Consider the following 27,795-nt stretch of genomic DNA (forward strand, 5'->3'; position numbering starts at 1 on the left):
TGCTGCTCCTCCTGCTCCTCCTCCTCCTGCTCCTCCTCCTCCTGCTCCTGCTCCTCCTTTTCCTGCTCCTCCTCCTGCTCCTCCTCCTCCTCCTCCTGCTGCTGCTGCTCCTCTTCCTCCTCCTCCTGCTCCTGCTCCTCCTCCTGCTCCTCCTCCTGCTCCTCCTCCTCCTGCTGCTGCTGCTGCTCCTCCTCTTCCTCCTCCGAGCACCTCCCTGCGTGATGTTTCTGCCTGTGAAGACATTTTCACCTTTCCAGGAAGGATGCCGAACATGACTCAGGGAATCCAGGCATGCACCCAAGCTGGATGAGACGTAACCCATGTTTCCTGAGTCTCAGTCACAGCCTCTTATGTAACAAGTTGTCGCTTTCCCAGCTGCTGGGATATTTGCTTTGTAGATATTTGCAGGAATGAATGAAATCACTACCACAAGAGTCTCCAGGAAGAAAAGTTTCCCAAAGAGAAAGATGCAGCGCGCTCCTTCCCCTTTCCCTCCCATCTGATTGGCTGCACTGGGCATGGGGTCACTGACTTCCGGTCCTCCCAGACGGTGAAGGCCTTCTGTCTGGCTGCATCTCCAAGGGCTGCTTGCGGGAGCTGAGCTCTGGGTGTGAGCCTGACTGAGTGGCACGGACTCAGACTTGTCTCTGAGCGCCAGCATCCTTGGCTGAAGGAGGAAGAGCATCTTGGGGCTATGCAGTAAATTACACCATAACGGTAAAGCAGCCATCATCCAACAAAAGTGAGTCATCTTACCCTCACTGATATCGTTGCCTATGCCGTCAAGTTTGCTCAAGGAGTTTCTTTCTCAGTGTCTCTCACCCATGAAAATCCTGCACTGCATTCAGTGCTGGACATTTCTCTCTGGAAATCAAGAGATTACAGAAGAAAAAAAAAAACTGGGCAGCATGTGTCCCAGAAGAGGGGATTAAAAGCACACCCTGGCTGTGCCGGGAAGAAGTAGTTAGACCCAGGAACGGAGCATCGTTGGAGTTTGCAGGGCCCACCGTGTCTTCCCCAGGTCTACAGCAGAGACAGTTCCGGGAAAACGCAGAAAGGTGGCTAGGAGCTGGGCAGACACGATCTTGAGAAGGCGAAGCTCACGGGTGGCTCTGTGTAAGACACTCCCTGCATAGTGTCCCATCACTGCAAGTTTTCTCAGGGCTCATTGGTTCCCACTGGCGTCCGCCATGTCTCCATGTGGCAGTCACGGGGTGTGGGTTCTTGACCCTGCACAGGCAGTAACCCGGGGTCTCAGGGAGTAGGGCAGCAGAGTACCGGACAGGATGCGTGTCAGATGTTGTTCCTTCTCGAGCCCTTCACGCTTCCATCAGCCCACGCAAAGCCCTGCCTGGAGCAGGATCCAAGTCAGCAGTGAGGATCCCAGGCATGAGGCCTCCCCCCTTCTCAGGCCCATGCCCTTGGATCACAGCCAGAGCAGCTGAGCAGTGCTGGGCGGTGAGCCCGTGAGCCCTGTCCCACGTCTCCTTCCCGGAGCCTCTGGGCCGGGAATGGGAGAAGCCTCAGGTTTCTGAGATCTGCTGGAAGCCTTTTTTCCCGCCTTGTGCAGATGCAAAGCGTGGCGTTTCCTATGCAGTCTGCGCTAATCGCTTCAGCAAGCTGTGCTTACGTACTTTCTCTTCACTCCTTCCCAGGTCAGGTGGTGAGTTTGCCAAAATGTTATATTGTTTCTCGACTAATTATAAATTAGTCAGTGGTGCTGTGATACTGACTGTTTCCAGTTTAAAATACCCCGGTAGTTCCTTCTGTGTTTTTTAATTTAACTTTTATTGGAAAGGTGGCGTACAGAGGTGGCAGTTACGTGAGGCAGGTGATGACACTATTACCCCCTCCCTCCCTTTCTTCCATTTCCCCCCCTTGTATTTGTTTGGAGGAATTTCTTCTGTCAGATACTGTTAAAGGAATCTGTTTAAATTCTGCTGTCCATAGAGCCCTGAGGCACGGGACACAGTTGGTCCAGGTTCTTTGTGATGGTGTAACAAGATGACCTTTTTTCCAACTGCCTGTAGAATATTCTGTGTTCCTGCGTGAGACCTCGTTAGCATTCTGGTCACAGCCACAAAGCCAGTCTGTGAGACATGTTGGCTTCCTCCGCGCGCTCTGGGCTTTCCAGGCTCTGTGCTCCCGGCCTGTCCCCAGCCAGTCCCAACGCTGCTCCGTGTTTATCAGCCACCACCCACTCTCGGTACCAGATCTCTGCCCCTTTTTCCACCATAACAAAATGCCTTAGGCTAGGCAGAGTATGACGAGAGAGGTTTCTTTAGCTCAGCCCCAGGATCGGGTGGCTGCCTTAGACCTGTGTCTGGGGAGGAACCCTGGCCGTACCACCACACGGCACGTGAGCCTGCGTCCTTGCTCCGCGTCCACCCTCTCTCGGGAGGCTGGGCTCACTGCTGGCAGGTGACCTCAGCTCTCCCAGGCACCGTCCGAGCCTCCCCTACGCCAGTCTGGAGGTTGACTCCAGACCGCCCGCCAGCCGCAGCCCCCAACGCATCACTTGACCTTGAGACAAAAGCATCATCGGCCGTGCACTGGTGTTAGTGGCAAGTCCCAAAGAAGGTGAGGCTGTTGGACATCCATGTTTGTAACATTGATTGTGGAGCCCTGGGTTGCAGGGCTTTATGGCTTTATGGTGGAGGTTCCCGACAACGACCAGAATGGACATCTGTGGTCTTGCCAATGTGGACCCTGGGCCTGCGTGGGGCCCCAGGGAGACACGGAGCTCATCTGCAGACGAGCCCTTCCTTGCAAACAACAGAAACGGAAGGGATACTTTCCCTGAGCAAACACGCAAACCCACACAATGCACGCTGAGCGTTTAAGGCTCCATTTCCATGGAAAAAGGTTGAGCCCGCGTTGAGAACAAATCATCTGTTGCCAAAAGATAAAAAAAAAAAAAACATTAAAAGAAAAGGGCGGTTTGGTGTTCAAACAAAATTGCTGTGCGATTTCTGACCTTCTCACAGAGAAACAATCAGCCGCAGACCCGGCTCTGAGGCTGGAGGAACGCTCTCTGAGGCCTACAGAAGAGCATCTTGCCTCCGGGCTCTGCCTCCGGACGTACCCAGGCCTCCCTGCTTCTGCAGGTCCCAGCACAGCTGGCGAACAAATGCAGATGTTCGGGGGACACGGGACCCGCTGCCTGGTGCTCAGTTCAGCCGTCCTGGGGGACACCGTCCAGCCCCGCCCTTCCCCCACGCCCCCTCAGAGCACCGGATGCGGCAGGTGAAGAGCGGGGTCCGGTCAGGGTCCACCCTGTTCGCTTCATCTTGAAAATAAGCACACTGTCCACATGTTCCACTGTTCCCCACGCCGGGAGAGGGCGAGGGCTCTGGCACCAAAGGAATAGGCAGATTTTTCTTTTAGAGGAAAATCTCTCTCTGTTCCCCTGGGCTTTTAAGCAAGGGGCTTTGCCTAGATGCAACTCGATTCTCCGGAGTCTGGGAGGCTCCCTTGCTCATGAATGGTTTTAGCTTTCTCAGTACGCTCGGGCTCAGTCACCGAGTGGAGTACGGAGCCCCTCCCCTGTCTACTGCTGTCTTTTCTTGTGCATACGAATCCCGCCATGGAACAGAACCAACACCAGGGGAGATAAGGCAGCCGAGGAAACGTGAGCCATGGACTCTAGTGTTTCTACCCCTCTGCGGTCAATGGGGTTCAGAGCAGTGACGAGTTGCTTGACTTCTCTATCAATCTGGGGACAGCCTGCGACCCATTTCTTCCATCTCCATAAAGATGCTCTGTCCTCTGCTCCATCCTTCTGCCAGCATTAACTGCTCGCCCGTGGTCTCTGAGGTAGATGCTGGGGATATCAAGCAACGGCAACCCCAAGAATTACACTAGACCCAACAAAAACCCTTTGCTGGAAACGTGGCTGAGACGTCATTTCTTCCTCGCCGCCCCGGGGCTGTGGGTGGGTGCGTGTGCGCTCCTCTGAACTGGGGGAACGTGCCCACGGATGCAGGTGCACACACCTTGGGGTGCTGCCCCAGGGGAGAGCGGATGGCGGGCAGCCCCTCCCCAGGCTGGACGCTGCATCCGGGAGCTCACGCGTCCTTAGAGACTCTGCCGCATTCTCTCAGGAGCTAAGACCGCGTTGGTCCACCCAAGGCTACAATCCCCGCAGGCCACGGACTCTCTCCTGGTCTGGCTCACGTGTCCCTTTCCAGCCCCTACCGCCTCTCTATGGAGTCATTTCTCTGTGCCAAGCATTGGACAAGATGCCGGAGATAAAGTAGCCAGAACAAAACAGAGTCCCACATTCCAAGTTGCTCCCAGTTTACTGGGAAAGAGACAATGGTAATCTTACAAATGCTGAAAGCTGTAACTATGGTAACGGCCAGGGCCAAAGGCACGGCTGAAGTGTAGGCCCAGGGGCCTTGGCCTGGGCTGCCACTACCTAGAGGCCGCCACTGTCTAATAGATGAGCTGGAGTTTGCCAAGGCTTGAGCAGGGTGAGCACCGGCCTGCCCCGCTCCCCTGGCTTCTGCAAGCTGCTCTTTGCTCTACGCAGCAGCAGCTTCCACACACAGCTCCGCCAGCACCTCCTCCAGGAGACCCTCCCTGCCTGCCTCCCTGCCTGCCTGCCTGCCTGCCTGCCTGCCTGCCTCCCTGCCTGCCTGCCTGCCTCCCTGCCTGCCTCCCTCCTTGCCTGCCTGCCTGCCTGCCTGCCGGGTGATCACATGCCAGCCTGTGTATGCACATGTGCTCAGGACGCGTCCACCTGAACACCAACACTCGTCCATCTGTCTTTCTGAACTGCCAGCTCCAGGCAGGCAGGGACGTTACCTAACACAGTTTCATAGGAAGAGAAAGGAAGGAAAGGGGAGGGGGGGTGAGGAGGGGGGAAGGAGAAAGGGAAAAGGTGGAGGAAATGGGAAGAGCAAGAGAAGAGAGCCCCGTAGAGGAGCACGCAGTCATGAAGCGATCTAGCTCAGGAGCAGAGGGAAGGAATAGTATCCACAAACACCCTGATTGATCGAGGTCAAGCTTCCAGGGGAGGCAGGAAAGTGGACAGAGGTGGCTGTAGCAGAGCTGAGGAGAAAGCGACCCGGTGAGCCTGAAGGCCGGGGTCCGCTCACGGAGGACCTGGGGGTCACAGGACGGGAGCCGGGGCTGATCTGATGGGCCCCGAGTGGCTCTGAGCAGAAGCTGATACTATGGACAGACACCAGGAGAGAGGCCACGTTGGCTCGGGTACAAGATGACGGTGATCTGCACAGTGCCCAGGGAGGAGCAGGAGTGATGTGTTTCCACTGACCTATTATTGTGTACGGGTAAAGAGGACATTTCCTAATGGTGTCAGCTGAAGGGAATGAGAGGAAGCAAGAGTCTGACAGGACACCACGGTTCTGGGCTGGAGAGGCTGCGTGGGCCTGGGGAGAGCGGGAGGCTCTGCGTGACCACGTCACCCCCCAGACGCCGGCAGGCATTGGGTGGGCGGCTCTCGAAGGCCACTCAAAGCCACCTCTCCACGTGGCAGGCCACCCTTGCTCACTGTGGTCAGACTGGCAAGGTGATGACCGGTGAGCAAGACTATTGGGGTTCAACCAGATCTGGGATTAGGCGCCACACCTCTGTCTCCTAGGACGGGAGCAGCTTTGGGGTGCGTGTGTAGGTGTGAGGGTAGAAGGGAGCACCGGGCAGCGCTGGGGGGGGGACGGGATCGCTGGGCTGCGCAGGCGCACCGGCCGAGCCCTGCTCTGTGGGAGCTCGCCCAGCTGGGAGCTTCAGTTCTCCACCCCGACCATTAGCTGTGATTAGCTCTGGGTTGACAGAAGCCTCGTGAAAGGAGAAGGAGGGGGGGGGGGGAAATGCCAGAGAAATTCCAGAGCAATACACTAATACTGTTTTGAGTGACTGAAATGGCAGGTCAGGAAAAATGACAGCTACAGGGATAAAAATGGGAGCTACCAAACATGCAATCAAGAAAACCTGTGAGCTGTGAAAACCAAGTAACCCCGGGACCTTTCCTTCCCTCCCACGCTGTTCTGTTCCGTGCCCGCAGGATGGAAAGATCTGGTGGGTGGTGGGCAGGCGGGGGGGGGGGGATGGGAACGGGAGGCCGACGGGGGCCGGAGCACCCCGCTTGGCTGACGTGGTGAACACAGGGGGCCCCTGCCCTGGGGGCTCCCACACCTCAGCCTTCCACAGCCCCGGCCCGCCCACCGTGACCCCCGAAATTGCTCGGCACGCTGCCCTGCTCATTTTCCATCTCTTCTCGTCAAGCAGCTGTGGGGAAACAATGACGGCTGCCCACGACCACAATGGAAATGACAACAAACCGGTTCCCATGACAACCATGCCGGTGCCCCCGGACGATGCACGCACAGAGACCCCGGGGAGCAGGGACGGCGTCCACCGCTCAGGACACTGCGGAGGCCCCGGGGACAGTCCATGGGGAGGACTCAGCCCGAGGGATCATGGGCTCCTGGCGACTCTGGGTAGCGAGCAGCCACGCGGCGGAGGTGAACGTCAGGAGCCCGCGGGCTGTTTGCCACGGCAAGAGCAACAGACCTCTGATCTTGTAAAACACTACACAATAAAGTCTCACTTTCTGGCCATTTCTAACTGAGCCTGACCTGTTCCCTGTCGGTCCGAATCGGGGATGTGCTCTGACACCGACTTTTGAGGCCCAGCCCCTCCGAGACCTCAGGAACAAGAGAACATGACCACACGAGTGTTTTTGGCTGGGTGGGTCTGTTGGTTGGTCTGTCTGTCTGTCTGTCTCTCTCTCTCTCTGCGTTATCTGAAGGGGTCTCAGGACTGGTGTGAGAATTATGCAATGGCTTGGCACGCACTGGGCCCGCAGGGCATCCCTGGAAGACTTTGCTTGCGCCCCGGGGCCTCGCGTCACAGATCCTGGTCTATGGGTCAACGTGCAGGAGCTGGGACAAGTGCAGCTGGCTGCTGAGACAGCTCTGGAATGGACCCTGTGTCTGGTACAGAGAGCAGGTCTCCCAGAGGGAGGAGCCTGCGCCTGGAGTTCTGGCCTTGCACCGCAAGAACTCAGCAGACTCCAGGCAGCAGTGGTGGGACCCAAGCTGTGGTCACTGTGGCTCCCAACGGGACGCTGCCTTGGGGGCCCACGAGCAGCGGCGTGGACGCGTCTCCCGGAGCGCTGCGGAGAGCGGGGCCGTGCCCCCAGCACCCTGCACGCATGCTGGGCACCTCGAGGTCTGGGCACGCACCTGAGCACAGTGCGGTGCCGGGGAGGGCTCTCCGTACTTCTTACCAGCCTGACCTATGCAGATTGTTCTAGTCAGGCACACCCGGATACCTGACCTTGATGAGGCCTAACGTGCACACCTTGCTGGTGAAGCGATCGGACATGAACCCGCGCTCCCCGCCACCCCGGCGGCACGAGGGCTGCAGGGGGACCAACGGGTAAACGCCTCCCTACCGCTGGCACCCGGAACACGCAACACCCGAGCCGCGGGGCCTCCGCCGTCATTCCGGCCAGCGCCACCTCCGCTGTTCTAGAAACTTCACGTACCTGGGAGCAGGGAGAAGAAAGGACTTCGTGGAGGAAATGGGATCCAAGAGTTGAGCCACTGGGGCCAGAGGGAGGAGTAGGAGGGAGCCAGCAATCCTTCCAGATGGCTTATCTACGTGACACACAGAGCTCCAGGAACCTAATAGGCATTAACTAATTCATTTCTCACAGAAGGCCCTTTATCCTCATTTTACAGATAAGGGGAGCAGCCCGGAGGGGCGAGGGAGCTCACTGACGGCCACCTATCTAAAGGCCTCGCTGCAACCCAAGACTGAAGCATCCGGTTTCCCTGCACAAGCTCTGAGCTGTGACCCAGAGGTGGCAGCCTCCCCCGCTGGGCCTCCCCACCCACCTCCACCGCCGCACCTGGCTGAGCTCCGTAATGGGCAGCCAGCTGGAAGAGGGGCCCCTCGAAGCAAGCCCAGAGAAGTCTTGGACCTCCAGCTCTGAGAGCCTGAAGGTCACACACCAGCACCATAGAGCACTGCGAATGCATCCATCAGACTCTTTCAGGAGACGCACATTTGGGAGCGTTACTTAGGTATTATTGGATTTTATGTTTGGTCTGCCAGTACTAGGGCTTGAATGCGGGGTCTCACACTCTTCCTTAACTATTTCCACTCCAGGTTGGTGCTCTACCTCTTGAGCTACAGCTCCACCTATGGATTTTTGCTAGCTAATTGGAGACAGTCTCTCAAGATTTGTCTTCCTGGGCTGGCTTTGAAACCAGGATCTTCAGATCTCAGCCTCCAAAGTAGTTAAGATTATAGGTGTGAACCATTGGCACCCAGTTATATCATTGAATTTAGAATTCTTTTTTTTGGGGGGGAGGTCCGGTCATGGGGCCTGAACTCTGGGCCTGGGCGCTGTCCCTCAGCTCTTCAGCTCAAAGCTAGCGCTCTACCACTTGAGCCACAGCACCACTTCCGGCTTTTTTCTTTTTTTGCTTATGTGGTGCTAAGGAATCGAACCCAGGGCCTCATGCATGCAAGGCAAGCACTCTACCACTGAGCCACCTTCCCAGCCCCTGAATTTAGAATTTTTTATACATATATTAGGATGTATGACTTGCAAATATTGCCTCCAAACCATGGCTTCTTTGCTGGTTCTCTTAGCAGTAATTTCCAAGGAGCAGAATTGAAAAAAAATGTTATAATTTTGTGAAACATGCTTTTGGTGTTGTAGCTAAGAAACTTGCTCGTTCCAAAGACTACAAAGATTTTCTGTTTCCTAAAAATTCTGTATTTTAGATTTAGCTTTTACATGTTGTCTGTAAGATACACGATTTAATATAATTTTACAAATTGGTCATTTTCCTCCTCAAAGTGCCCTGCTTTAGTTCCGTGCATCTTTCCTCGAACACTCTTTTGTACGCAGCAGTCTTGGATAATAATATTAAGTGGAGGTAGTTTCTTCCCTTTTCTTTTGATGAAATTCCAACTATATGCCAAAGAAGAGAAATTACTAAAGTGTACTTCCATAACTTCTCTTTCACAATTTTCAAAATTCTTCTATATTTCCTTCGTACCTTTTTTTCTTGACTAAATTATTTTAAAGGGAACACTGTGTTGTTAATGTCTCTTAAAATATGTGTGTTACTAACTATGAAGCATTGTCCCATCCATCATACTTAATTACTCCCATTGTTTCCAATCATTTTTCCTTAGTATCTCCCAAATAACTTTTCCTGTATAAAGTTCAGTCGATTTGTTTCAGTTTACCGCAATTTATACAATACTTGGTGGCTATGTTTCCCACTCTCTTTCTTCGGTAGCTAACTATCCCACATCTCTAGCTAGACATGCTTTCATGTACAAAGTGGGTCCATGTTTTGGACCCCCACAAAGGTCCATGCTCTGATTCTGTTGTCCTCCATTGTGGTTCTCCAGTACATTCTTTGACCCCGAGTGCCCTGGCACGGCGAGTTGGGACTGACTACATTTAGGTTCATCTCCTCTTTCCAGAAATACTTCACCAGAGAATAAGCAATACTAGCCGTCCACTAGAGTGATGCTAAGAGTCAAGCCAGGTGCTTGAATCCTGTTCAGAAGGCTGATATGGGGGGGGCCACAGTGCACAAGGCCCCGAGTTCGAGCCCCAGTGCTGACACCAAAAAGAGAAAAAGAAAGAAAGAAAGAGAAAAAGGTCATTCTAAGATTTACCAGGGGGCTCAGATGCCAAGAGCGTGAAGTTCACCAATCAACCTTCAATCAGTCCAGTGATTTCATTCATTGATGATGGTTGTCTGCAGATGCATCATCGGGGTGGAGAAATGATTTTCCCAAGACTATTATCATTCCCCCATTATTGCACTGTTCTTTTCCTATAAATCACATTCCCATCCTGAATAGGAATTAAGACTTCCACTGAAGTGTGATTTGTAAAAATAATAATAATAATAATAATGGGTACATGTTTAATAATTGCCTTTTTAAAAAAATTGTCTAATTTAGCATACAGGGCTGGATCCCCAGTGAAGCAGTTTATATTCATGTTTCCTTCAACAAGATGTACTTTTAATGATTGTATTTTCCAACTCTAGGCATTTCATTAATCTGGTGGGTTTTGATAGTGAATAATTCATTGCTGAAGTTTTAAATTGCCTTTTGTATTTAAACATGTTGCGTGCTTAAGCTTATTTTGTATTCTGTATCAGAAGAATCCATCACTCAAATTCTTGGGGGTCTGACTCCACTCTTGCTTATGCTGCCTCTTCTCACAGGCTTCTTTCTATGCCTTAAAGGACTGAAGCTTGCTGACCAGAGTCTCTGAACCCTGTGAAACTTGAATTGTGAACTCAAATCTTCAGGGAGGAGACTTAAAAGGGCGCTTCTTCCAGAACCCCTTGTGCATTCCTTTCCAGAACCACTCTAAGTCAACTTAATGGCTTCCCATTTCCTGGGTCATGTAGAAGATAAATTTGAACCAAATACTCAGGGGGGGGGAGAGAGAGAGAGAGAGAGAGAGAGAGAGAGAGAGAGTTTGTGTGTGTGTGTCAGATCAGCTTACCAGCCAGTAACTGCTCTGATTGATATATACCTCTCCCCTCTACGTCTTTATTACTGTCTATACCACCCTTGTGTTACGTGAACAAATGCAGCTTCTCTAATATAGCTGCATAGCTCAGTCCTTTCTCCAGAGCCCATAACTGACAACTATTCCTGTTGTTCTGCTTCACTATCAGGCAGACCTTAAAACATCAAATCTAGACTTGTAAAATAATATTCTACGAAATGAGCTCCAAGAAAAGGAAACAGGAGGCCTTTGCAGTTGCCATTGTTGCTGGGTTTTGTTTTCTTTTCCTTTGGTCTGGTTTGTTAGTTTGTATTGGGAGGGAAAAGGGGGGCCACAGAAATGGTGGGATGAGCGTGAACACATACAACAGTGATGCTACGAAAGACAAAAACCAAGAAAGTCTAATCTACCCTTGAATTCCGAGTGAACACTCTGAAAGACTGGACCTGTGGGTCTTAGCTCCCACTTCCCACCTACTTAGGACTTAATGGAATTAGAACCAGCCTCTTGGTTGGCAATGGTCAACATCCTGTCTGGTTTTCAGTGTCATCTCCCCGTAACCAGGGATTTCCCTTAACAATATGCAAGCCCAGTCATTCCAAAGGATTTGTGTATTATATGCAGCTAACCATTTTCTATCAGAGGGTTTTGAGCTCCTCTAGCCTATCAAATAACCAGATAGACACTGTGCAAACAATCCCCCCCCCCAAAAAAAGTGATGCGGTCACTGCCCAGGAGGAGGAGGTAGTACCTGGCACTGTCAGAGTTCAGAGGAAAGGCATGGTCTCACCTGGCACCAAGGGGCTTCACTGAACTTACAGTTCAAGTCACATATGAACACAATTACTCCTTTTTTCTTAGTGAGAGTAGATGTGGGCAAGGAAGGCTCAATCCCTTCTATCTCATTCAAGGTAAAACAAGGAAGAGGTGAGCTAAGGATTATAGCTGAGCAAGTGTGTATTCAGCATGTGAAAGGCCAAGTTAGATCTAGCCCCTCTCTACAGTACCTCTACCTGTACTTAAAGTACCCAGTAATTGGGTTGCATGTTGATTTGTTCTAAAGAGGGATCAAAGAGATGGTCTAAGACAAACGATATCAAGAACATGTAGAAGACATGAGAAATGAAGCCTATTTAGCTCAGGGCTGCTGCTGGGTTCACCCCACCTGTCCTGATAAGACATCATCATCTTTCAGGTGCTCTTCTGGGGTAGGGAGCGGGGGTGGGGAGCAAATGAACCTTTCTAATGAACTCTATCTCACCAAACCGATTCCTATCGCACCTGGTGTCTTATCTGGCTGCCATGCGGAGCCTCTCTTTAGGGAGCCTTGGGTTTCAAAGCAGTCCTCAATGACTGCAGAGAAGAGCTTGGCAGAATATAGTCTTTTGGACGTAGGATATTCCCTGCTGCTAGGTGCAAGCAGTTCTGAGCATTTCCCTGGACAGGACCTGCAGCTCAGGAGGGGTTCTCTTGCCAGAGAAGGCACTTTTGTTTTGTGCAAGGTACAGACATATCCCAAAATGTTTCACTTGTTTTAGAAAGGGGGAGAAGGGGTGTTGCTTCAGTGAAGAAATGAGAGCATCATTAAAGTCGTTACCTTCAATACTCAGTAAATGCAACAATTCCTGGTAACTCTAATTAAAGAATAAGGAATTCCTTAATTCCCTCCCGTACCACTCAGGCCCTAGCCTGAGGCTCAGAAAAACAAGCTCAGCTTCTCTGAGCAATATCTATATCTGGGACTGGAATGTTCTGGAAAATGCTGAAAGAAATCTGACTGTACTCATTTGAGCAGTATGTCAACAGGGAATATGTTGTTTTGTTTCTTTTAAAGAAAAACAAAAGCAACATGATCGTGAGCTTAATTAAAGTTGTTTGTAATGATTTAATTAGATTTTATAGCACTGTGAATGTTCATATGGCCAGGGACCTTTCTGTCTTTTCTAAGATTGGTAGGTAGAGATCTCATGTGTATTACGATTTTACCTAACCCTTAATTTCAGCTCCTGCTGAGGGAGGGACAGGCATCATCATCATACTCAGGTAATTGCTTGATCAGATGGCTTAATTGTGCTCTCAACAGCACCGACAACATGTAGACTATTTTTCCTAATGTGTTTTTAACAAAAGCACTAACTAATTACATGGTTTTCTACTCAGGGCAGTGGAGATGAAGAAATGAAAATCTATTCTTCAAATCTCTGTTAAATGCATGTTTGCATATAGAACACAGAAATAAGTGGTGAAATAATTAGCTGAATTGCCTCCTTCTGCTCTAACTTCACGACTCATCTGCATGCTGAAGTAGTCTGTGTAAATCCTAGAGCTGCATTTTCACCATGGATGGTGTTTGAACATCTGTGATTTCTGAAAATGTCATAATAACCACTTTGCCTGCAAGTCTATCCTGGGGAGCCAGAAAAGACCATGTTATCTTGGCATGTCTAAAAGCAATAGAGGCTTAGGAGAAGTAAGGATAAATGTGCTCCTGCTTAGAAGAAAGTGTTAGGCATGAGGCCAAATGGTCTCACAGAGTCCTGAATTTAACTAGCATTGAATTGACTTTCGTTTAGGTGAACTTTCTCTTCAACTAGACAACATACTTAGTTTAAAAACTTGTCTCTTAGCCTATAGGAGAAAAATTTTTGTCAGCTACTCACTGGACAAGGGGTTAATATTCAGAAAGTATAAAGAGCTCAAACACTTAAACATCACATAAACATATAATACATGGTCAAATGCATTGGACAGATTAATTCTTCAATAAAGCAACACAACTTGCCAGTAAATACATAAAGGTTTAACATCACTCTCTGTAAAGGAAATGCAAATCAAAATAAAACAGTCCATGTTACCCAAGTCAGAACATCTCTCCTTAAGAAAACAAATACCAATGGGAAGGGATGGGAAGGGGAAACAAAGGAGGAGGCTACAATGCTTGATAAGAAATGTACTCATTATCTTGCCCATGTAATTGTAAGCCTTCTGTACAGTATTTTCACAATAAAAAAAAGAAAACAAATACCACATGCAATCAAGGATGGAGGAGAGAATTATTTTATATTGTGCTATTTTATATATGTGTGTATGTGTTATACATGTGTACTTATATCTACTGGGAATGCAAATGAGTGCAGCCGCTGTGGAAGTCAGTATGGAAGCTGCTCAGAATCTAAAACTAGAACTACCACATGATCCTGCCACGTGGACCACCCTCAGGCATATCTCAGGATGTGAGTCAGTCCTCCGTATTCATATCTATAGCAACACTACTCACAATAGGCAAGTTACAGAATTGGCCTATGTGCCCATGAACAGATGAATGGCTAAATATAATGTGGTACATATGCATACTCTGGAGTACCATTCAGCCGTAACAAATCATGTCACTATCAGGAAATGGAAGGAACTAGGTAGCGTGTTAACTAAAATATGCTAGACTCAGAGAGATAAATATTGCATGCCTTATTTTAGAAACTATATATAAAGTTTTATCTATCTGGACATGAACATAAATGGAAATTATCTGAGGGGAGAATTGAGCATCGGAGGGAGAGAAGGATGTTGGTAAGGGGAGAATATGATCAAAGTGCATTTTATGCATGAAAAAGTCCTAGTAAGTCCATTTTTTAATCTCAAGGAGGATTTTTTTGGAAAGGGCAGAAGGAAGGGTGGAAAATTAAATAGAGGTTGAATATGAGCAAAATATATTTCATGCATGTGATGAACACATCCCAGCAAAATTCATACACTGTACAATTAATATGCACTGATGGAAAGTAGGGACAAATATGATCTCATACGCCTGTCTACATCCATCACCCCTAGAAACACAGCATCCCTCTTCCTGGCTCAGAATACTGTCTTGAAATGGAGAATTTGAAGTCACCAGTGGATTTGATATTCAGACAAGTGACTGTGTAGAACACTACTATTAAAATTTTACTCAGCCCAATATACATCTGCTCTCTCCATTTTCTTCTGCTAATAAAACCATCATGAAATGGGCTCCACCTGTAGCCTCATCCGCCTGGGCGTGGTGCTTGGTTATAAACGGACAGACACACGGCTCAAGATGAGTGACTACGGTGTAACACAGACAGTGGTAAATTTGAGAACAAGTAAATCCTGAGCTTTCATAACCTGTGTTTCTCTTCAGAGGAGACAGACCTCTTGGAAGCCAAATAGAGACAAAGAAAAGCGAATGACGGAGCAAGTGCAATGTTATGAATGATGAATTTTCCTTTCTTTTTTTGTTCCTGAGGTCTGGTAACCTCAGTGTATTCTCTATCCTTGCATAGCAGAGATTCTTTGTTTGCTGATTTAAGCTAAGTTTGAGTTGTATGTTGCTCTCACTTAAAGTTAAAAGCATCCTGATAATACAACTGGGATTTTACAGCCTTTCAGCTTTTTTTTTCCCTTCTCTCCACTCATGGAGGTTTTAAAAAACCTAACTCCTGGGGCTGAGAAGGTGGTTCAGTGGTAGAGAGCTTGCCTTGCATGCCTGAGGCCCTGGGTTCGATTCCTCAGCACCACATAAGCAAAAAGAAAAAAGCTGAAAGTGGCGCTGTGGCTCAAGTGGTAGAGCACTAGCCTTGAGCTGAAGAGCTGAGGGACAGCGCCCAGGCCCAGAGTTCAGGCCCCACGACTAGACCCCCAAAAATAAAACAGGCTGGAGTCAGGCTGGAGTTCAAATAACCTATTGAGCTGCATGCTGTCTATTCTATGTAAACCCTGAAATAGGATTTTTCATTTTTTCCTTTCACAAGTTTGTTTTTTTTGAGGGGGGGGTCAGTTGTGGGTCTTGAACTCTGGGCCTGGGCGCTGTCCCTCAGCTCTTCAGCTCAAGGCGAGCGCTCTACCACTTGAGCTACAGCGCCACTTCCAGTTTCCTGGTGGTTCATTGGAGATAAGAGTCTCATGGACTTTCTTGCCCAGGCTGGCTTTGAACCATGATCCTCAGATCTCAGCATCCTGAGTAGCCACTGGCACCTGGCACAAGTTTTTTTGTTTTTGTTTTTGTTTTTTTTGGTCGTGGGGCCTGACTTTAGGCCTAGGCGCTGTCCCTCAGCTCTTCAGTCAAGGCGAGCGCTCTACCAACTTGAGCCACAGCACCACTTTCTGTTTTTTCTGCTAATGTGGTTCTGAGGAATCGAACCCAGGGCCTCATGCTTACGAGGCAAGCTCTCTACCACTGAGCCACCTTCCCAGCCCTACAAGTATATTTTTTTTAATGATGCCAACAGTTAAAACATAAACATACAAAACAAACTGAGCAGAAAGCTTCTCTTCACAAGTAATTTTCACTTAAAGATAACATTTCACTTTGGGACTGGTAGTGGTACTTTCTTCATTTGATTTTTTAAATTAGATGGAATGATACAGAAAATAAAACAGTACAGCCCTTAAGCACAATGTCATGGTAAAGAACACTGGCACTGGCAGGTCCCTGGAGGGCAGGGCAGCTGAGGAAAGCCACTTTCTTATCCCCCACCTGTCCCAATTACACACCACCGGTCCCAATCAGCCCGTCCTTCAGGGGCTCTAGCCCGAAACTGTTCAAACTCGCAAAACAAGTTATGTGCTAAAGGTTCCTGCTGACTCCGGCCATATAAACACTGCTACAATCCAACTCTGCGTGACCTCTCTGATCCCCACCGGGAGTTTGCCCGAGAGCGTACCCCAATAAGCTTTCCTTCCTTCACCTTTACCTCCTTCTGCGTGTTCTTTTCCTCACCTAAAACCTTACAGATACATGTTCAATAAATGCTGTGTTTTCACTGCTATTGGTATTTAGATATTACTGTCGTAGTGACTGGTAGATAACCCCATATTCGCTCTGTCCCTCCTTTAATAATATGACTTTCAGATTGTGGCTAGGCACATAGTTGTGACTAAAAACTGCATTTCCCAGCCTCCTTTGCAGCTTGAGGGTAGCATACGATTAAGCCCTGGCCAACAGAAAATGAGCAAAAGTAATGAGGTGGCTTCTAGCCATTCCCCTCTTCTTTCCTTCTCCTCTGGCTAGGTACCCCAGGCACCCCGGCCCCAGGGACAGCAGCTCCACAGTTACAATGACTGAGAATGACCACATTGCAAGCTCGGAGGATCCGGCCACCGGCCGCCCTCCCTGTGCAGGCTGAACACTGACCTCAGGCTGCTCGTGTAGAGTTTACATGAACGAAGAAACAAAAGCGGATCCCACTCACTTCTGTCCCATTTGGGTTTCTGTGACAGGAGCGAAAACCTCTGTCCTAACTGATACACAATTAATACTTTAAATATTATTTGCACATACCCCTTCCAAAAGCCTGAGGGACGCAAGGGGTGAATAATGAACCTAGGACAAGGGCCTGGCGCCGGTGGCTCACGCCTGCCATCCTAGCTACTCAGGAGACTGAGATCTGAGGATCATGGTTCAAAGCCAGCCCGGGCAGGAAAGTCTATGAGACTCTGATCTCCCATGAACCACCAGAAAACCAGAAGTGGCGCTGTGGCTCAAGTGGTAGAGCGCTCGCCTTGAGCTGAAGAGCTTAGGGACAGCGCCCAGGCCCAGAGTTCAAGCACCATGACCAACCCAAAACAAACAAACAACAAACAATAACTAGGACCACTCTATTTAATAAACCAATAGCTGGGGTGCGGGGAGGGATCAGACTGTGGAACTGAGCTCTCCTTATCAGATGATACATGACTTTCCTAGACTATGGAGGGAAAGGTGTGGCGAACAAGGCCTGAGGAGGAAAGGTGAAATGGGGCCTCTGCCATCGGGGATTTGTCCTGAAACCGCCACTGTCTAATGCCCAAAGCAAACGCACTCATTAGAGTTGGCTAGGTGCCATTTTTGTATTTTCCTAAAGTCTCAAAACCCTCATGGTTGGCTTTTTAGAAGCAAAAGAAAATCAGAATAGTGAAATCTATGCTAGCCGGTTCCCAGACTGCTGACGTCTGCCAGGCTGTCTGCATGGAACTCTCTTCCTGAGAGGATCCAGACGCAGCCCGCCACTCCTGTCCCCCAGAGGAAGCGTGCTGCCGAGAGGAAGCGTGCTGAGGCTCGCCTGGCCTGCGGCCTTCACGGATGCCCGGTGCCTCTGCCTCCCTGACCACAGGACTTATATCCAGCTAACTACCAAAGAAGCTGAAAGCAGAGGTAGGATTCAAGTGGCCGAGTACCAGCCTTGAGCAAAGAGTGCTAAGGGACAGTGCCCAGGCCCTGAGTTCAAGCACTAGTATGAGCGCGTGCATGCACATGCCCACATTCACACATGTATGCGCACGCACGCATACACACACACAAGAAAAAGCAAGACCTCACTCATGAACTATTTACAAAGACCATTCTCCCCCCCATGGGTCTGGATAGTCCGGGCCTACCCCAAAAGTTCCCAAATAATGACTGCTTCAGCTGCTGGAGAGAAAGCCCCAGAAACGTCTCATTCCTGACAGGTACAGAGGCCAGATGTCTGGGAGCCTGAGAAAACCTGGCCCCCAGAGCCCTGGGGAAAGGCCTCACAGGTCCACGCCCTTGATTGTTCCAGCCTTCAGAAGCTCCCGTCGCTGAGAAATGTCGGCCCCCAGAGACGGCGCTCGCCAAGAACTTTTCAGACATGACCTTTACTTGGTCGCAATTGTTGGAGACCATTAAGATGCGCCGAGGAGATAATAGCATCCACAGTGACAATACACTGCAAGAAATGCCAGCCGGGGAGGCGGGCACGCCCGGCCACTGCCCCCACCACGCTCACTTTCAGAAGGGAAGAGAAATGTTTTTCTCTGCAGCGCCCTCAGCTCCCTATCCCTCTTCTTTGTCTAGACATAAATGAGCCATTTGCTAATTGTTTAACAGCGATTAAGAAAGTTAAGTGTGAAGGGGAGAGGCAGAGAAAGCAGATGGGTGTTTGTGAGCTTGCTTGCCAATTACCAGCGGCTGAGCTGGGGCCAGAGACCAAAGCTGGCTCTTGGGATACCTGGAGGCCCCGCAGAGCCTGGGCCCTACAGGCCAGCCTGGGCCCTGGGCTGCAGGCTGGGAAGAGAGCAATGCACCCCAGACCCCGTCCAGGCGTCAGTGAAGCCATCCTTTCCTTGTCACAAAATCCCTCTAGAGTCAGGAGTAGACCAGCGGGGACCTGCCCTGCGCCCTCCTGCGCTCCCCAGGCCCGTGTGCTTGTGACTGGGCTCTAGTCAGCAGTGTTCAAGCTGCTTTTCCCTGGAACATTCCATCTTTCTCTGCAGGTAACAAAAGGGAAAGGGTTTCTCAGTTCCCAGATGTACCAGGTGAAGCCGCAAAGCTGTTGGCAGGAAGGCCTGCAAGTCCAGCCAAGAGGAAGATGAAATCCTTCGGACGGCTGGGCTTGGGCCCAAAGTGACTTCCACTGTCTGAAATCCAGTTGCCAAGACCAGCTGCCACCTCTACACTGCTTTAGCTGGTGCCCAGGCCGTGCTGGAGCAGCCCCTGAGGACTGCGCCTTGGGGATCCGCACAGTTCACCCTGCCTTCCAGTCCTGCCCAGACTTTCTTTCCTTCTTACACAACTGCAGGCAGATGTAGAACTGAACGATCAACCCACCGTCTACCCATCTGCTCATCCACCAATGGTCAGGTCATTCCAGGCAAAGTCCAGCCCTGTCCACGTGCTCTTCAACCCCTACTAGCCACGACCCCTACCAGTTTCTCTAGACTCATTCCCACAGTAAGTCAACCCCCATCTCCACCCTGAAGGTGACAGCCATGTTGACATTGGGGCTCTAGCGCCCCCCGCCCCCAGCCTTGCTTCCCGTTCCTTTTCATGCCCCTCCTCCTGGAGACAGGAGCCCCCTGACCTGTCTCTTGCTCATTCTTTCCAGTCTTGAGAGCTCAGAGGGACCAGCACCTCCTCTAAGAAGGCCGCTGACACCTCCAAACTGGGAGATGGCGGAGGACTTTCAACCACCGTTGTCTTGATCTGTTAATGTCTGAGGTTGGGAACTGTATGAGGAAGTTTATCCAGCTCGCAGGGCCTCCTGGGCTACACATGCGTCCTGATGATGGTATCTTAGTGAGAGTGTGAGACAAGATCTCGTGGTAAAACAGGAATCCAGAGCCCTGGCCGAGGCTGGCTAAGAGACTCAGTCCACACCACCGGTGCTGATCTCTTCCAAGGGCCCCGCTGATCCAATTATCTCAGAGGAAAACTGACTTCTTACCGGTCGGTCCCACCACAGCCACTGGAACCCAATAATCTTCCAGACCACCTGTTCTTCTGCAAGTAGATCGCTTCTCAATTTGTCAATCTTCCTCGTAATTTCCATGAAAACTGGGACTTTGTCTGCTTCTTCCTTAGCCATATCCCTAGTACTTAGCCCGGTGATTGACACACCATTAGAAAGGACTCAATAAGTATTAATTGGATTTCTGCACTACATCAGCTTTCCTTGCTGTGATATCCTAAGCAGTTAAGGACTGCCTAGGGTAAAATGATGTTGGCTGCCCAGAAGCTGAGCCCAGGGTCCCGGTCTACTTCCCCCTCTGAGTGGGTTGGGTGGGCGGCTGGCCTGCAGTGTTGATTCCCGATAGTGTGGCTCCACGGAATTGGAATACACTGGGGCCGCGCATGTACGCGGGTACCGCGTCTCAGACTGTGAATTCCTACCGATGCTCTCTTTGATCCTGGGAGGGGGGAGAGCTCTGAGTGGCTCCTTGGCGTGGGATCACTGAAGAAGCCTGCCTCAGACGAGAGTCCTAACAGCCCTCAATTCTAGAAGCCTCCGACTCTCCAGGGCCCAGACACAGAAGGAAAGTGTATCTGATGTCACCCAGGGAGAGACAGCAGTGTCAAAGGTGGGCTGACACTCAGACTGCCTTCCTCTGGACGCGCCAACTGGCTCTGCACAGGCTTCAGGGCCAATCAATATACACGCACAGCTAGAACTTGTCGTTATGGGGTGTAGGTTTCCATGGGGATGGCATGATTGGAAAACAACACATTGTTGCCCAAACTATTTTTTTTTTAATGAATTTGACTCAGCAATATGAAATCACCTTTGGTTATCTGTGCATCCTGGCCTCCTCTGTCCTTTCCTGATGCTAATGATCCACAAAGACCAAATCACCACGGGTTGGGAAATCAGTCATTCATTATGTTAAGTGAGCATCCACTACTATTCTCCAGTGATCCCTCTTCTCTGTGTTTTTGGGGGGGCTGTTTTGTTTGTCAGTAGTGGGGGCTTGAACTCTGGGCTTGGGCGCTGTCCCTCAACTCTTCAGCTCAAGGTGAGCGTTCTACCACCTGAGCCACAGCGCCACTTCCAGTTTTCTGATGGTTCCTTGGAGATCAGAGTCCCACAGCCTTTCCTGCCTGGGCTGGCTTTGAACCTGACCCTCAGATCTCAGCCTCCTGAGTAGCTGGGATGACAGGGGTGAGCCACCAGCGCCCAGCGCTTCTGTGTTTTAACCTCAAACAGAAGTGGGGGGAGTGACGGGTTCCAGGCAGAAGACCATGGGTGTCAAACCGCCACAGGCTTTGTCTCTTGGGGTGCCAGTGTGCCGTATGTAGTAGCGTGGTCCCTGGCTTTGGCACTACTCGCAAGTACCGGACCCTTTGCACAATGGGAGCCTGGGGGAGGAGGTAAGGCCACAGTGGAACCCTGGTGCCTTCCCGCTTCTCTCTCTGCTGGACGGCTGCCGTGCAGTGAGCAGCATCCTCAGTCCCACGCTCCCATCGTAATATACTCTGCCATCACAGGCCAACAGAGCCAGACGGCGGTGGACTGAGATCTCTGCGGCCACGCCCATGCGGTTCCCTGTCATCAGCTGACTGGGTCCGGCGCTTTGTTACAGCAGTGGAGAGCTGACTTACATACCACATGTGAGGAACGGGAGGAACAAGCCAGCTTCTGCCAAGGCCGCCGCCTCGGCTCTCCTTTTGTTCTGGGAGGAGTTTTAAGGTAGGGAAACAGAACTCAGTCAGGCGGGTGCTGCTGGCCTTTGTAGACCATGCCCAACGCCACACAGAGATCAGGCCAAGAATCAGCGCAAGAGCTTCTTCAAATCCCAATCCTGCCTACTAAGCCAGCTCTCTACCGGTACCTGAAAGCAGGCGACTTCACATATACAAAAGGTAATGTCACAGCCCAGACCGGGGTCCCTGACCAGCAACTATTCCCAGAGAAGTTCTCCAGGCACCTGACAGTATTTCAACCCACCACATCTGGCAGGCGGCAAGCTCAGGGCCATGGGGACCTGGCATTTTTAGTTCCACCTGTGAATAAAAGAAGTGCCAGAGCAGGTTTTGCCCAGGGCTTGATGACTGCATACCACTTGAACACAGAACCCTAATCCCCTGCTGATACCTCGTGGCTGGACTCCAGTCTCCAGCTGGAGTATCGGGTTGTTCATTCCGGACTTGAAGGCAATTATTTGAACAGTACAAATCGGATCTTCACGAAGACAGAAGCATTAAAAGGAACTGCTAACTCTGCCAATGCCCTGGGCTGGGTGTTTAGCTAAGGATCTTGGCCAGAACTGGCATGGCTTATTTTTTCAGTCACTAAACTCTGTCTCTGTCATCCTGGCAAACTCACAGCGCGCTGCGCACGTGAGAATCCCCGACTGCGCTCGACCCAATACTACTTATGAGCACCCATCCTGAGTGCGCCCCATGCCGAATACCTGCAGATGTATTCCCACCCGTGTTTTCTCCCATCCGTGTTTTCTGACCAACTGGCAGCGGGCAGTAGGCAGCTACTGAAAGAGAGAAGGAAGACCTGTCCTACACACGATTCTGGAACGGCAAGGAATCAGACTGCAGGGCCTCGCTAACACAAGGAAAGCCACTGCTGTTTAGAGTTGACAACATACAGCAGGGTTACTTTTACATACGCCAGGTAGTAAGTACAGGTCCTTCACATGGTGTCATCTGTTCCCTCGCTCTCTTCCATCCCCTCCCGCCCATCTCCTCCCTTGATGAACTCTACTTTCGGTGAACAAAAGCATCTGGTGCGCGCATCGCAAGATCATTAGGGGAAAGCGGCTAGGGCCACAGAATCACCAGAATACACCTCGGAGCTGGACTGTCGGAGAGCTTCCCCAGGGCTGGCCATTCCCTGCGGACTCGCTCACAGAGAGAAGCCATCAGCGCCCCCGCAGCAGGGCGAGGGCGGTGGGGGCAGAGGAAAGGACGGAGACCCACACAGCGCCACACAGCACGGTGGCCGGGAGCGAGCAGGGCGTTGACAGCGTGCTGTCCACTGGCTCCTCGGCCACGGAGCCCAGGAGAGCTGCCAAGCAGCTCTGCTGCTGCTGGATGAGGTGAGCGGCGGCAGAGCGCCCGTCCCGACACACACTGTTCACAAGGTGGTGACCCGAGCCCCTCCCCCCCCCCAGACCCAGCTGTGTGACCGGCATCCTCCACTTCACTCCTCCGGGCCCCTCTGGGTTTACTTCCGGGTCGCAGGCAGTTATACACCGCTGTCCCTGGGGTGCCTCTCCGGCAGAGCGCTCTCTGAGCACATCTGCCTGGCAGCTGTTCAAGGGCAGGGCCCTGAGCCACCAAGGGGCTCATACAGAACACACGAGCAAACCTGGGGGCTTTCTAATGACAGAAACAACGAGCACCGTGAAGACTGACCTTGGAGGTGTAGGTGTGGCCGTCCGAGCCGCAGACCATGGCTGACTGCGCCGAGGGGCAGGGCTTGCACTTGACCAGACTCGAGGGACCCACCCAGGGTTGGTGGGCCGCGCCGCCCTTCTTTTGCCTAAGAAGAAGAGGGGAGGTGTTAGCTCAGGTTTTACTCCCCATTAGTCCTTTCAGGCTCGAAACAGCCCTCCGCCAGGCAGGGGGGACCCTGACCACCCCAGCCATACAGCCATTCCTTCGAGCTCACTGATGGGGGCTAAAGGTGTTGCCACAAAAGCCCAGATGGTCACCATTAAAATGTTGTACACTGTCGTAAAACACAATTCCAAGGCGCTGGTGGTTCACACCTGTCATCCCAGCTACTCAGGAGACTGAGCTCTGAGGATCGCAGTTCAAAGCCAGCCTGAGCAGGAAAGTCCATGAGACTCTGATCTCCAATGAACCACCAGAAAACCAGAAGTGCTGCTGTGGCTCAAGTGGTAGAGCGCTCGCCTTGAGCTGATGAGCTGAGGGACAGCGCCCAGGCCCAGAGTTCAAGCTCCATGATCGACAAAACAAAAATAAAACCAAAAAAAACCCCACACAATTCCATTACTCGTAGACACAGAGAGGGATTCACAGTGCCTTTTGAAGGAACAATTACGGATGGCAGTTCAATGCCAGGTGTGGCCCAGCAGAAGGCCTCTCAGAGCTGATGGGCAGCCTTCCGTTTGAGTGACACACAGGCAAGCATGTGATCACGTGACACAGAGACACAGCACCCAGCCCATCCAAAGGCCTTGATCGCGGCTGGAGAAAACTAGCGCTGGATATATTTTAAAGCAATTTCAGCCTGGCTCCCGATTTGCTAGTCGATACCGGCTCTGGGGTGATGTCACTCCCAACGGCCCAAATCATCAGAATTCTCTCTTTTCATTCCAGCTCCGGTCCCCCAGCCTAACCTTTGTCATAATGATAAATGACACCATTAGGATGGCTTGTGTCCACAGAAGTAACCTCATCTCTGTATCATAAAACCACCGAAATAGAGGCCTGCGGTGGCTGCCCCCCCCCTTCCTCCCCGAGCCCAAGCTGCTCTCCCAGAAAACCACTCAGAGGGACACTCCTGGCCAGGGGGCTGGGCTCAGGTAGGGGACCAGTGTCTGCACTGCCCATCAATCAAGCAATTACCATGTCCTTGAAGAGCGTTTGCATGGCAGCCCTGCAAAGCGGTGGCAGTACGTCAGACTCTGCAACCATCTAGACACGGGTTCAGACTCAGCACTGACACTCACGTCGCCACGACAAGGTATTCCATCCTGCCAGCCTCAGTTGAGAGTCCCCACCTGCTGGCTTTCCTAAGGGAGGAAGGGGAACCTCCAAGAGGGGCCGAGTCTTGCCTGAAGTCATGGGTGGGTCTGGTGGCTGGGCCCAGGGAAATAGTTACAGTCGCAGGGAAGGATCCACGGATGCATCTTTGTCTTCATGCATCTCGGTTCAACTAGAACACTAGCTTCAAAGTTCTTTGAGATGTAATAGACGGAGTGAATGAGATCAAAGCATAGGATAGGCGATCACAAGATGAAACCTCTCTGTGTAATCACTAGACCCGGACTTAAAAGTTCTTTGCAGACAGCTCTGTGTGTGCTCCACCGATTTCTCGCTTCCACAGTGGCTACCCACATTGGCCCCACCTCTCTGCCAATACTGAAGAAGAATGCCAGGTACCCCTGGCTCATGTCTGTAATCCCAGAAACTCAGGGGGCTGAGGCCTGAGGATTAAGGTTTGAAGCCATCCTGGGCAGGAAAGTCCAGGAGACTCTTATCTCCCATGAACCAGCAAAAAGAAGCCAAAAGTGGAGCTGTGGCTCAAGTGGTAGAGCACCAGCCTTGAGTGGCAAAGCTAAGGGACAGCGCCCAGGCTTTGAGTCCATGCTCCAGAAAGGAAAAGAAGGAAGAAAGGAAAAGAAAAAAAGGAAACCTATCACTTAATATTCAGGTCACATGGCCTTGCGGTCTGGAGCTTGGCTTCAGCAGACATGCTTGCTCCTCTGGTTGGCGGTGCCGGGGGAGGGACAGTGGGAGGGGGGGCTCCACTCGCAGAGCAGGCTGCCCGCCTGGGGTGCGTCGTGAGAGATCATGATTCCTTTAGCCCACATTTATCATCATCTGCACAGCAGACTGCCTGACACTGATAATGAATCGGCAGATGCATGGAGAAGTTCCAGCAGCTGGCAGCCCCCTTTGCTGGGGTCAGTTGCTACACATGGAAGCAATTCTAAGTTTCCAGAAAGGGCCGTGAAGTCCAAACAGCGGCAGGGTGGCTGGGGAGTGCGTGAGTGTGTGTGATGGTGCTCCTGAGGGAGGCTGGCTGTGTGTGTGTGTGTGTGTGTGATGGTGCTCCTGAGGGAGGCTGGCTGTGTGTGTGTGTGTGTGTGTGATGGTGCTCCTGAGGGAGGCTGGGTGTGTGTGTGTGAGTGTGTGATGGTGTTCCTGAGGCTGGGTGTGTGTGAGTGTGTGTGTGTGTGTGTGTGATGGTGTTCCTGAGGGAGGGTGTGAGTGTGTAGGATGAGGGAGGCTGGGTGTGCGTGAGTGTGTGCGATGGTGTTTCTGAGGGAGGCTGGGTGTGCGTGAGTGTGTAGGATGAGGGAGGCTGGGGTGTGTGAGTGTGTGATGGTGTTCCTGAGGCTGGGTGTGTGTGAGTGTGTAGGATGAGGGAGGCTGGGAGTGTGTGAGTGTGTGATGGTGTTCCTGAGGCTGGGTGTGTGTGAGTGTGTACGATGGTGTTTCTGAAGGAGGCTGGGTGTGCGTGAGTGTGTAGGGAAGGCGTCTGAAGGGTCTTAGCATAAGGCTGGAGGGAAGGCGGACGCTGAGCCCCTGGCTGGCTGGCAGCCCGCAGACCATGGCACTGCTGTCTGTAGATCTACCCTGCACCATTCAGTGGCGTAGGGAGGTGAGGCTGGCTGGTGCCTCGTGGAGGGCCTGGTACCACCCGGCTACTTTAGATGTACAGACTCTGCAGTGGCCATTGTACACTTAGGCCCCAAATCCCAGGTCAGGAGCAGACAACTCCTTAACACTGAAGTTAGATATCCATCCGCACTTTATAGCGGAGGAATTAGACACGAGGGAAAGTGACTTACGGGGCCACGCAGACACACAGCAGTTACAGCACGCATGTTTCTGCACTGCCGTGATCCAGGGCGGTCGGAATCTCCTACCTGGGATCTGCACGTTCATCACCGGGGTTTCATTTTACATATAGACCTCCTTTCAAATCCTGCCCCCGCTTGGATCTCTAGGTGGAGAGGAATACGCTCCACACCCCTGTGAGCAGCCGTGAATCAAATCGTGCTGGGGAAGAACCACAAAGCCTAAGCCATTCCAAGTTCCCCAGCATGGCTGTTGGGGGTGGGGGGTCAAACTCAGCCGCTCCTTACCTAACCCCAGGGGTGATGGCGGCCGCGTTGGCCGTGGTCTCTGTCCGGAGCCCGTGCGTGGACAGTTACGTATGAGAATCTGGGAGCCCGACCAGGCGTAGCTTCCCTGGCAGCTGTGTTTGTATTTCAATCCCCACAGTTCAGAACAAATATTTTTTTAAAAAAAATCAACCTACTTGGTCAAGATAAGAGACTAAGATTTCTGACTCAAATATTTCCATTCTCGAGTCAAAGAAGAGTGGAATGCAGTGGTGTGTATTGCTGGGCTGGCTATGTCCCGGGTCACAGACCCTCACCAGTGGGGGGAGGGGAGTAGAACCCAGTAATTTGGGCTGGTGGGACCAGGCTTCCCCTTGGTCACCAGGCTGACTCCATCTCGGCCTGGGTGACATTTTCAACCCGGATCATACAGAAAACCCCAGCCGACGTGCTCTTCGTAAGTGACAGCGCACAGGACCCTCACCCAGTATTGGTAATTATCATCTGCAAAACTATTTGGACTCCATCTGTTTTTTCTTAATTCCCCACATTCATGATTTTGAAGAAGGACGTATTGATCGAGTCATGTGACTCCCACCCTGAGCGCCCCATCTGTCCATCCGTTAGGGCGCTCTAGAGCCTCTGAGTTTGGGTATTTACGATTCCACCCTGCCCCCGGCAGCGGCGGTGGCTCTGATCGTTTCTCTGACACCTGCAAGCACACATACACAGCATGACTGCTATGAAGTTCTGTCACTTTTCACTAATTCCCAGAGTGCAGCAAGGACCCTGATACTTCTGTGCCATTGTATCGCCTTTTCCTCCAGCTGGCGTGCCATTTTCCTGCTCCCATCTCCCCTTCATCCTTTCTTCACGGCTGGTTCAAACGCCACTTCCCCAGGAAGCCTCCCGAGCCTCTGCCTGGGCTGGAGGGCTGCATGTGTGCTCTATTGTGGCCCAGCGGTCAGTTCTGGTCAGGTCAGACTCCAAACCACTGCCCTGATTCCACCCAACTGAAGAACAAAAGGCGACCATTATTCCAACAGAGCATGGCCATGTGCAGACCGAAAGCCTGGGCGCGGCCCCTGCACACCTGCCTCTCCCGGCCCTTCCCGGATTCCCTACCTCTCAGTTCTACTGGTTCTGTCAGCAGCCAGACATACTGGCCACGCCCCAGCCCTCCCGTGGGCCCTGCAGCTTCGGGTGGGGAGGACTTTCTATCCACACAGCAACGCCATTCCTGTTCAAGCTCC

At 51.5% G+C, this 27,795-nt stretch overlaps 1 protein-coding gene across 1 annotated transcript in view; it reads right to left on the reverse strand.

Moving 5' to 3' along the window:
- Spock1 (sparc/osteonectin, cwcv and kazal-like domains proteoglycan (testican) 1) overlaps nt 1-27,795 on the reverse strand; it is a gene marked incomplete at its 5' end in the record, with an annotated part of 347,529 nt that overhangs the window by 61,323 nt on the left and 258,411 nt on the right. The window contains one exon of the mRNA XM_013016002.1: nt 23,136-23,262. Coding sequence (XP_012871456.1) covers nt 23,136-23,262 — 127 coding nt within the window. The remainder of the gene's footprint in view (nt 1-23,135; nt 23,263-27,795) is intronic.

The sequence above is a fragment of the Dipodomys ordii genome, unplaced genomic scaffold (genome assembly GCF_000151885.1).
Source record: "Dipodomys ordii isolate 6190 unplaced genomic scaffold, Dord_2.0 Scaffold29, whole genome shotgun sequence".
Classification (NCBI taxonomy): Eukaryota; Metazoa; Chordata; class Mammalia; order Rodentia; family Heteromyidae; genus Dipodomys; species Dipodomys ordii.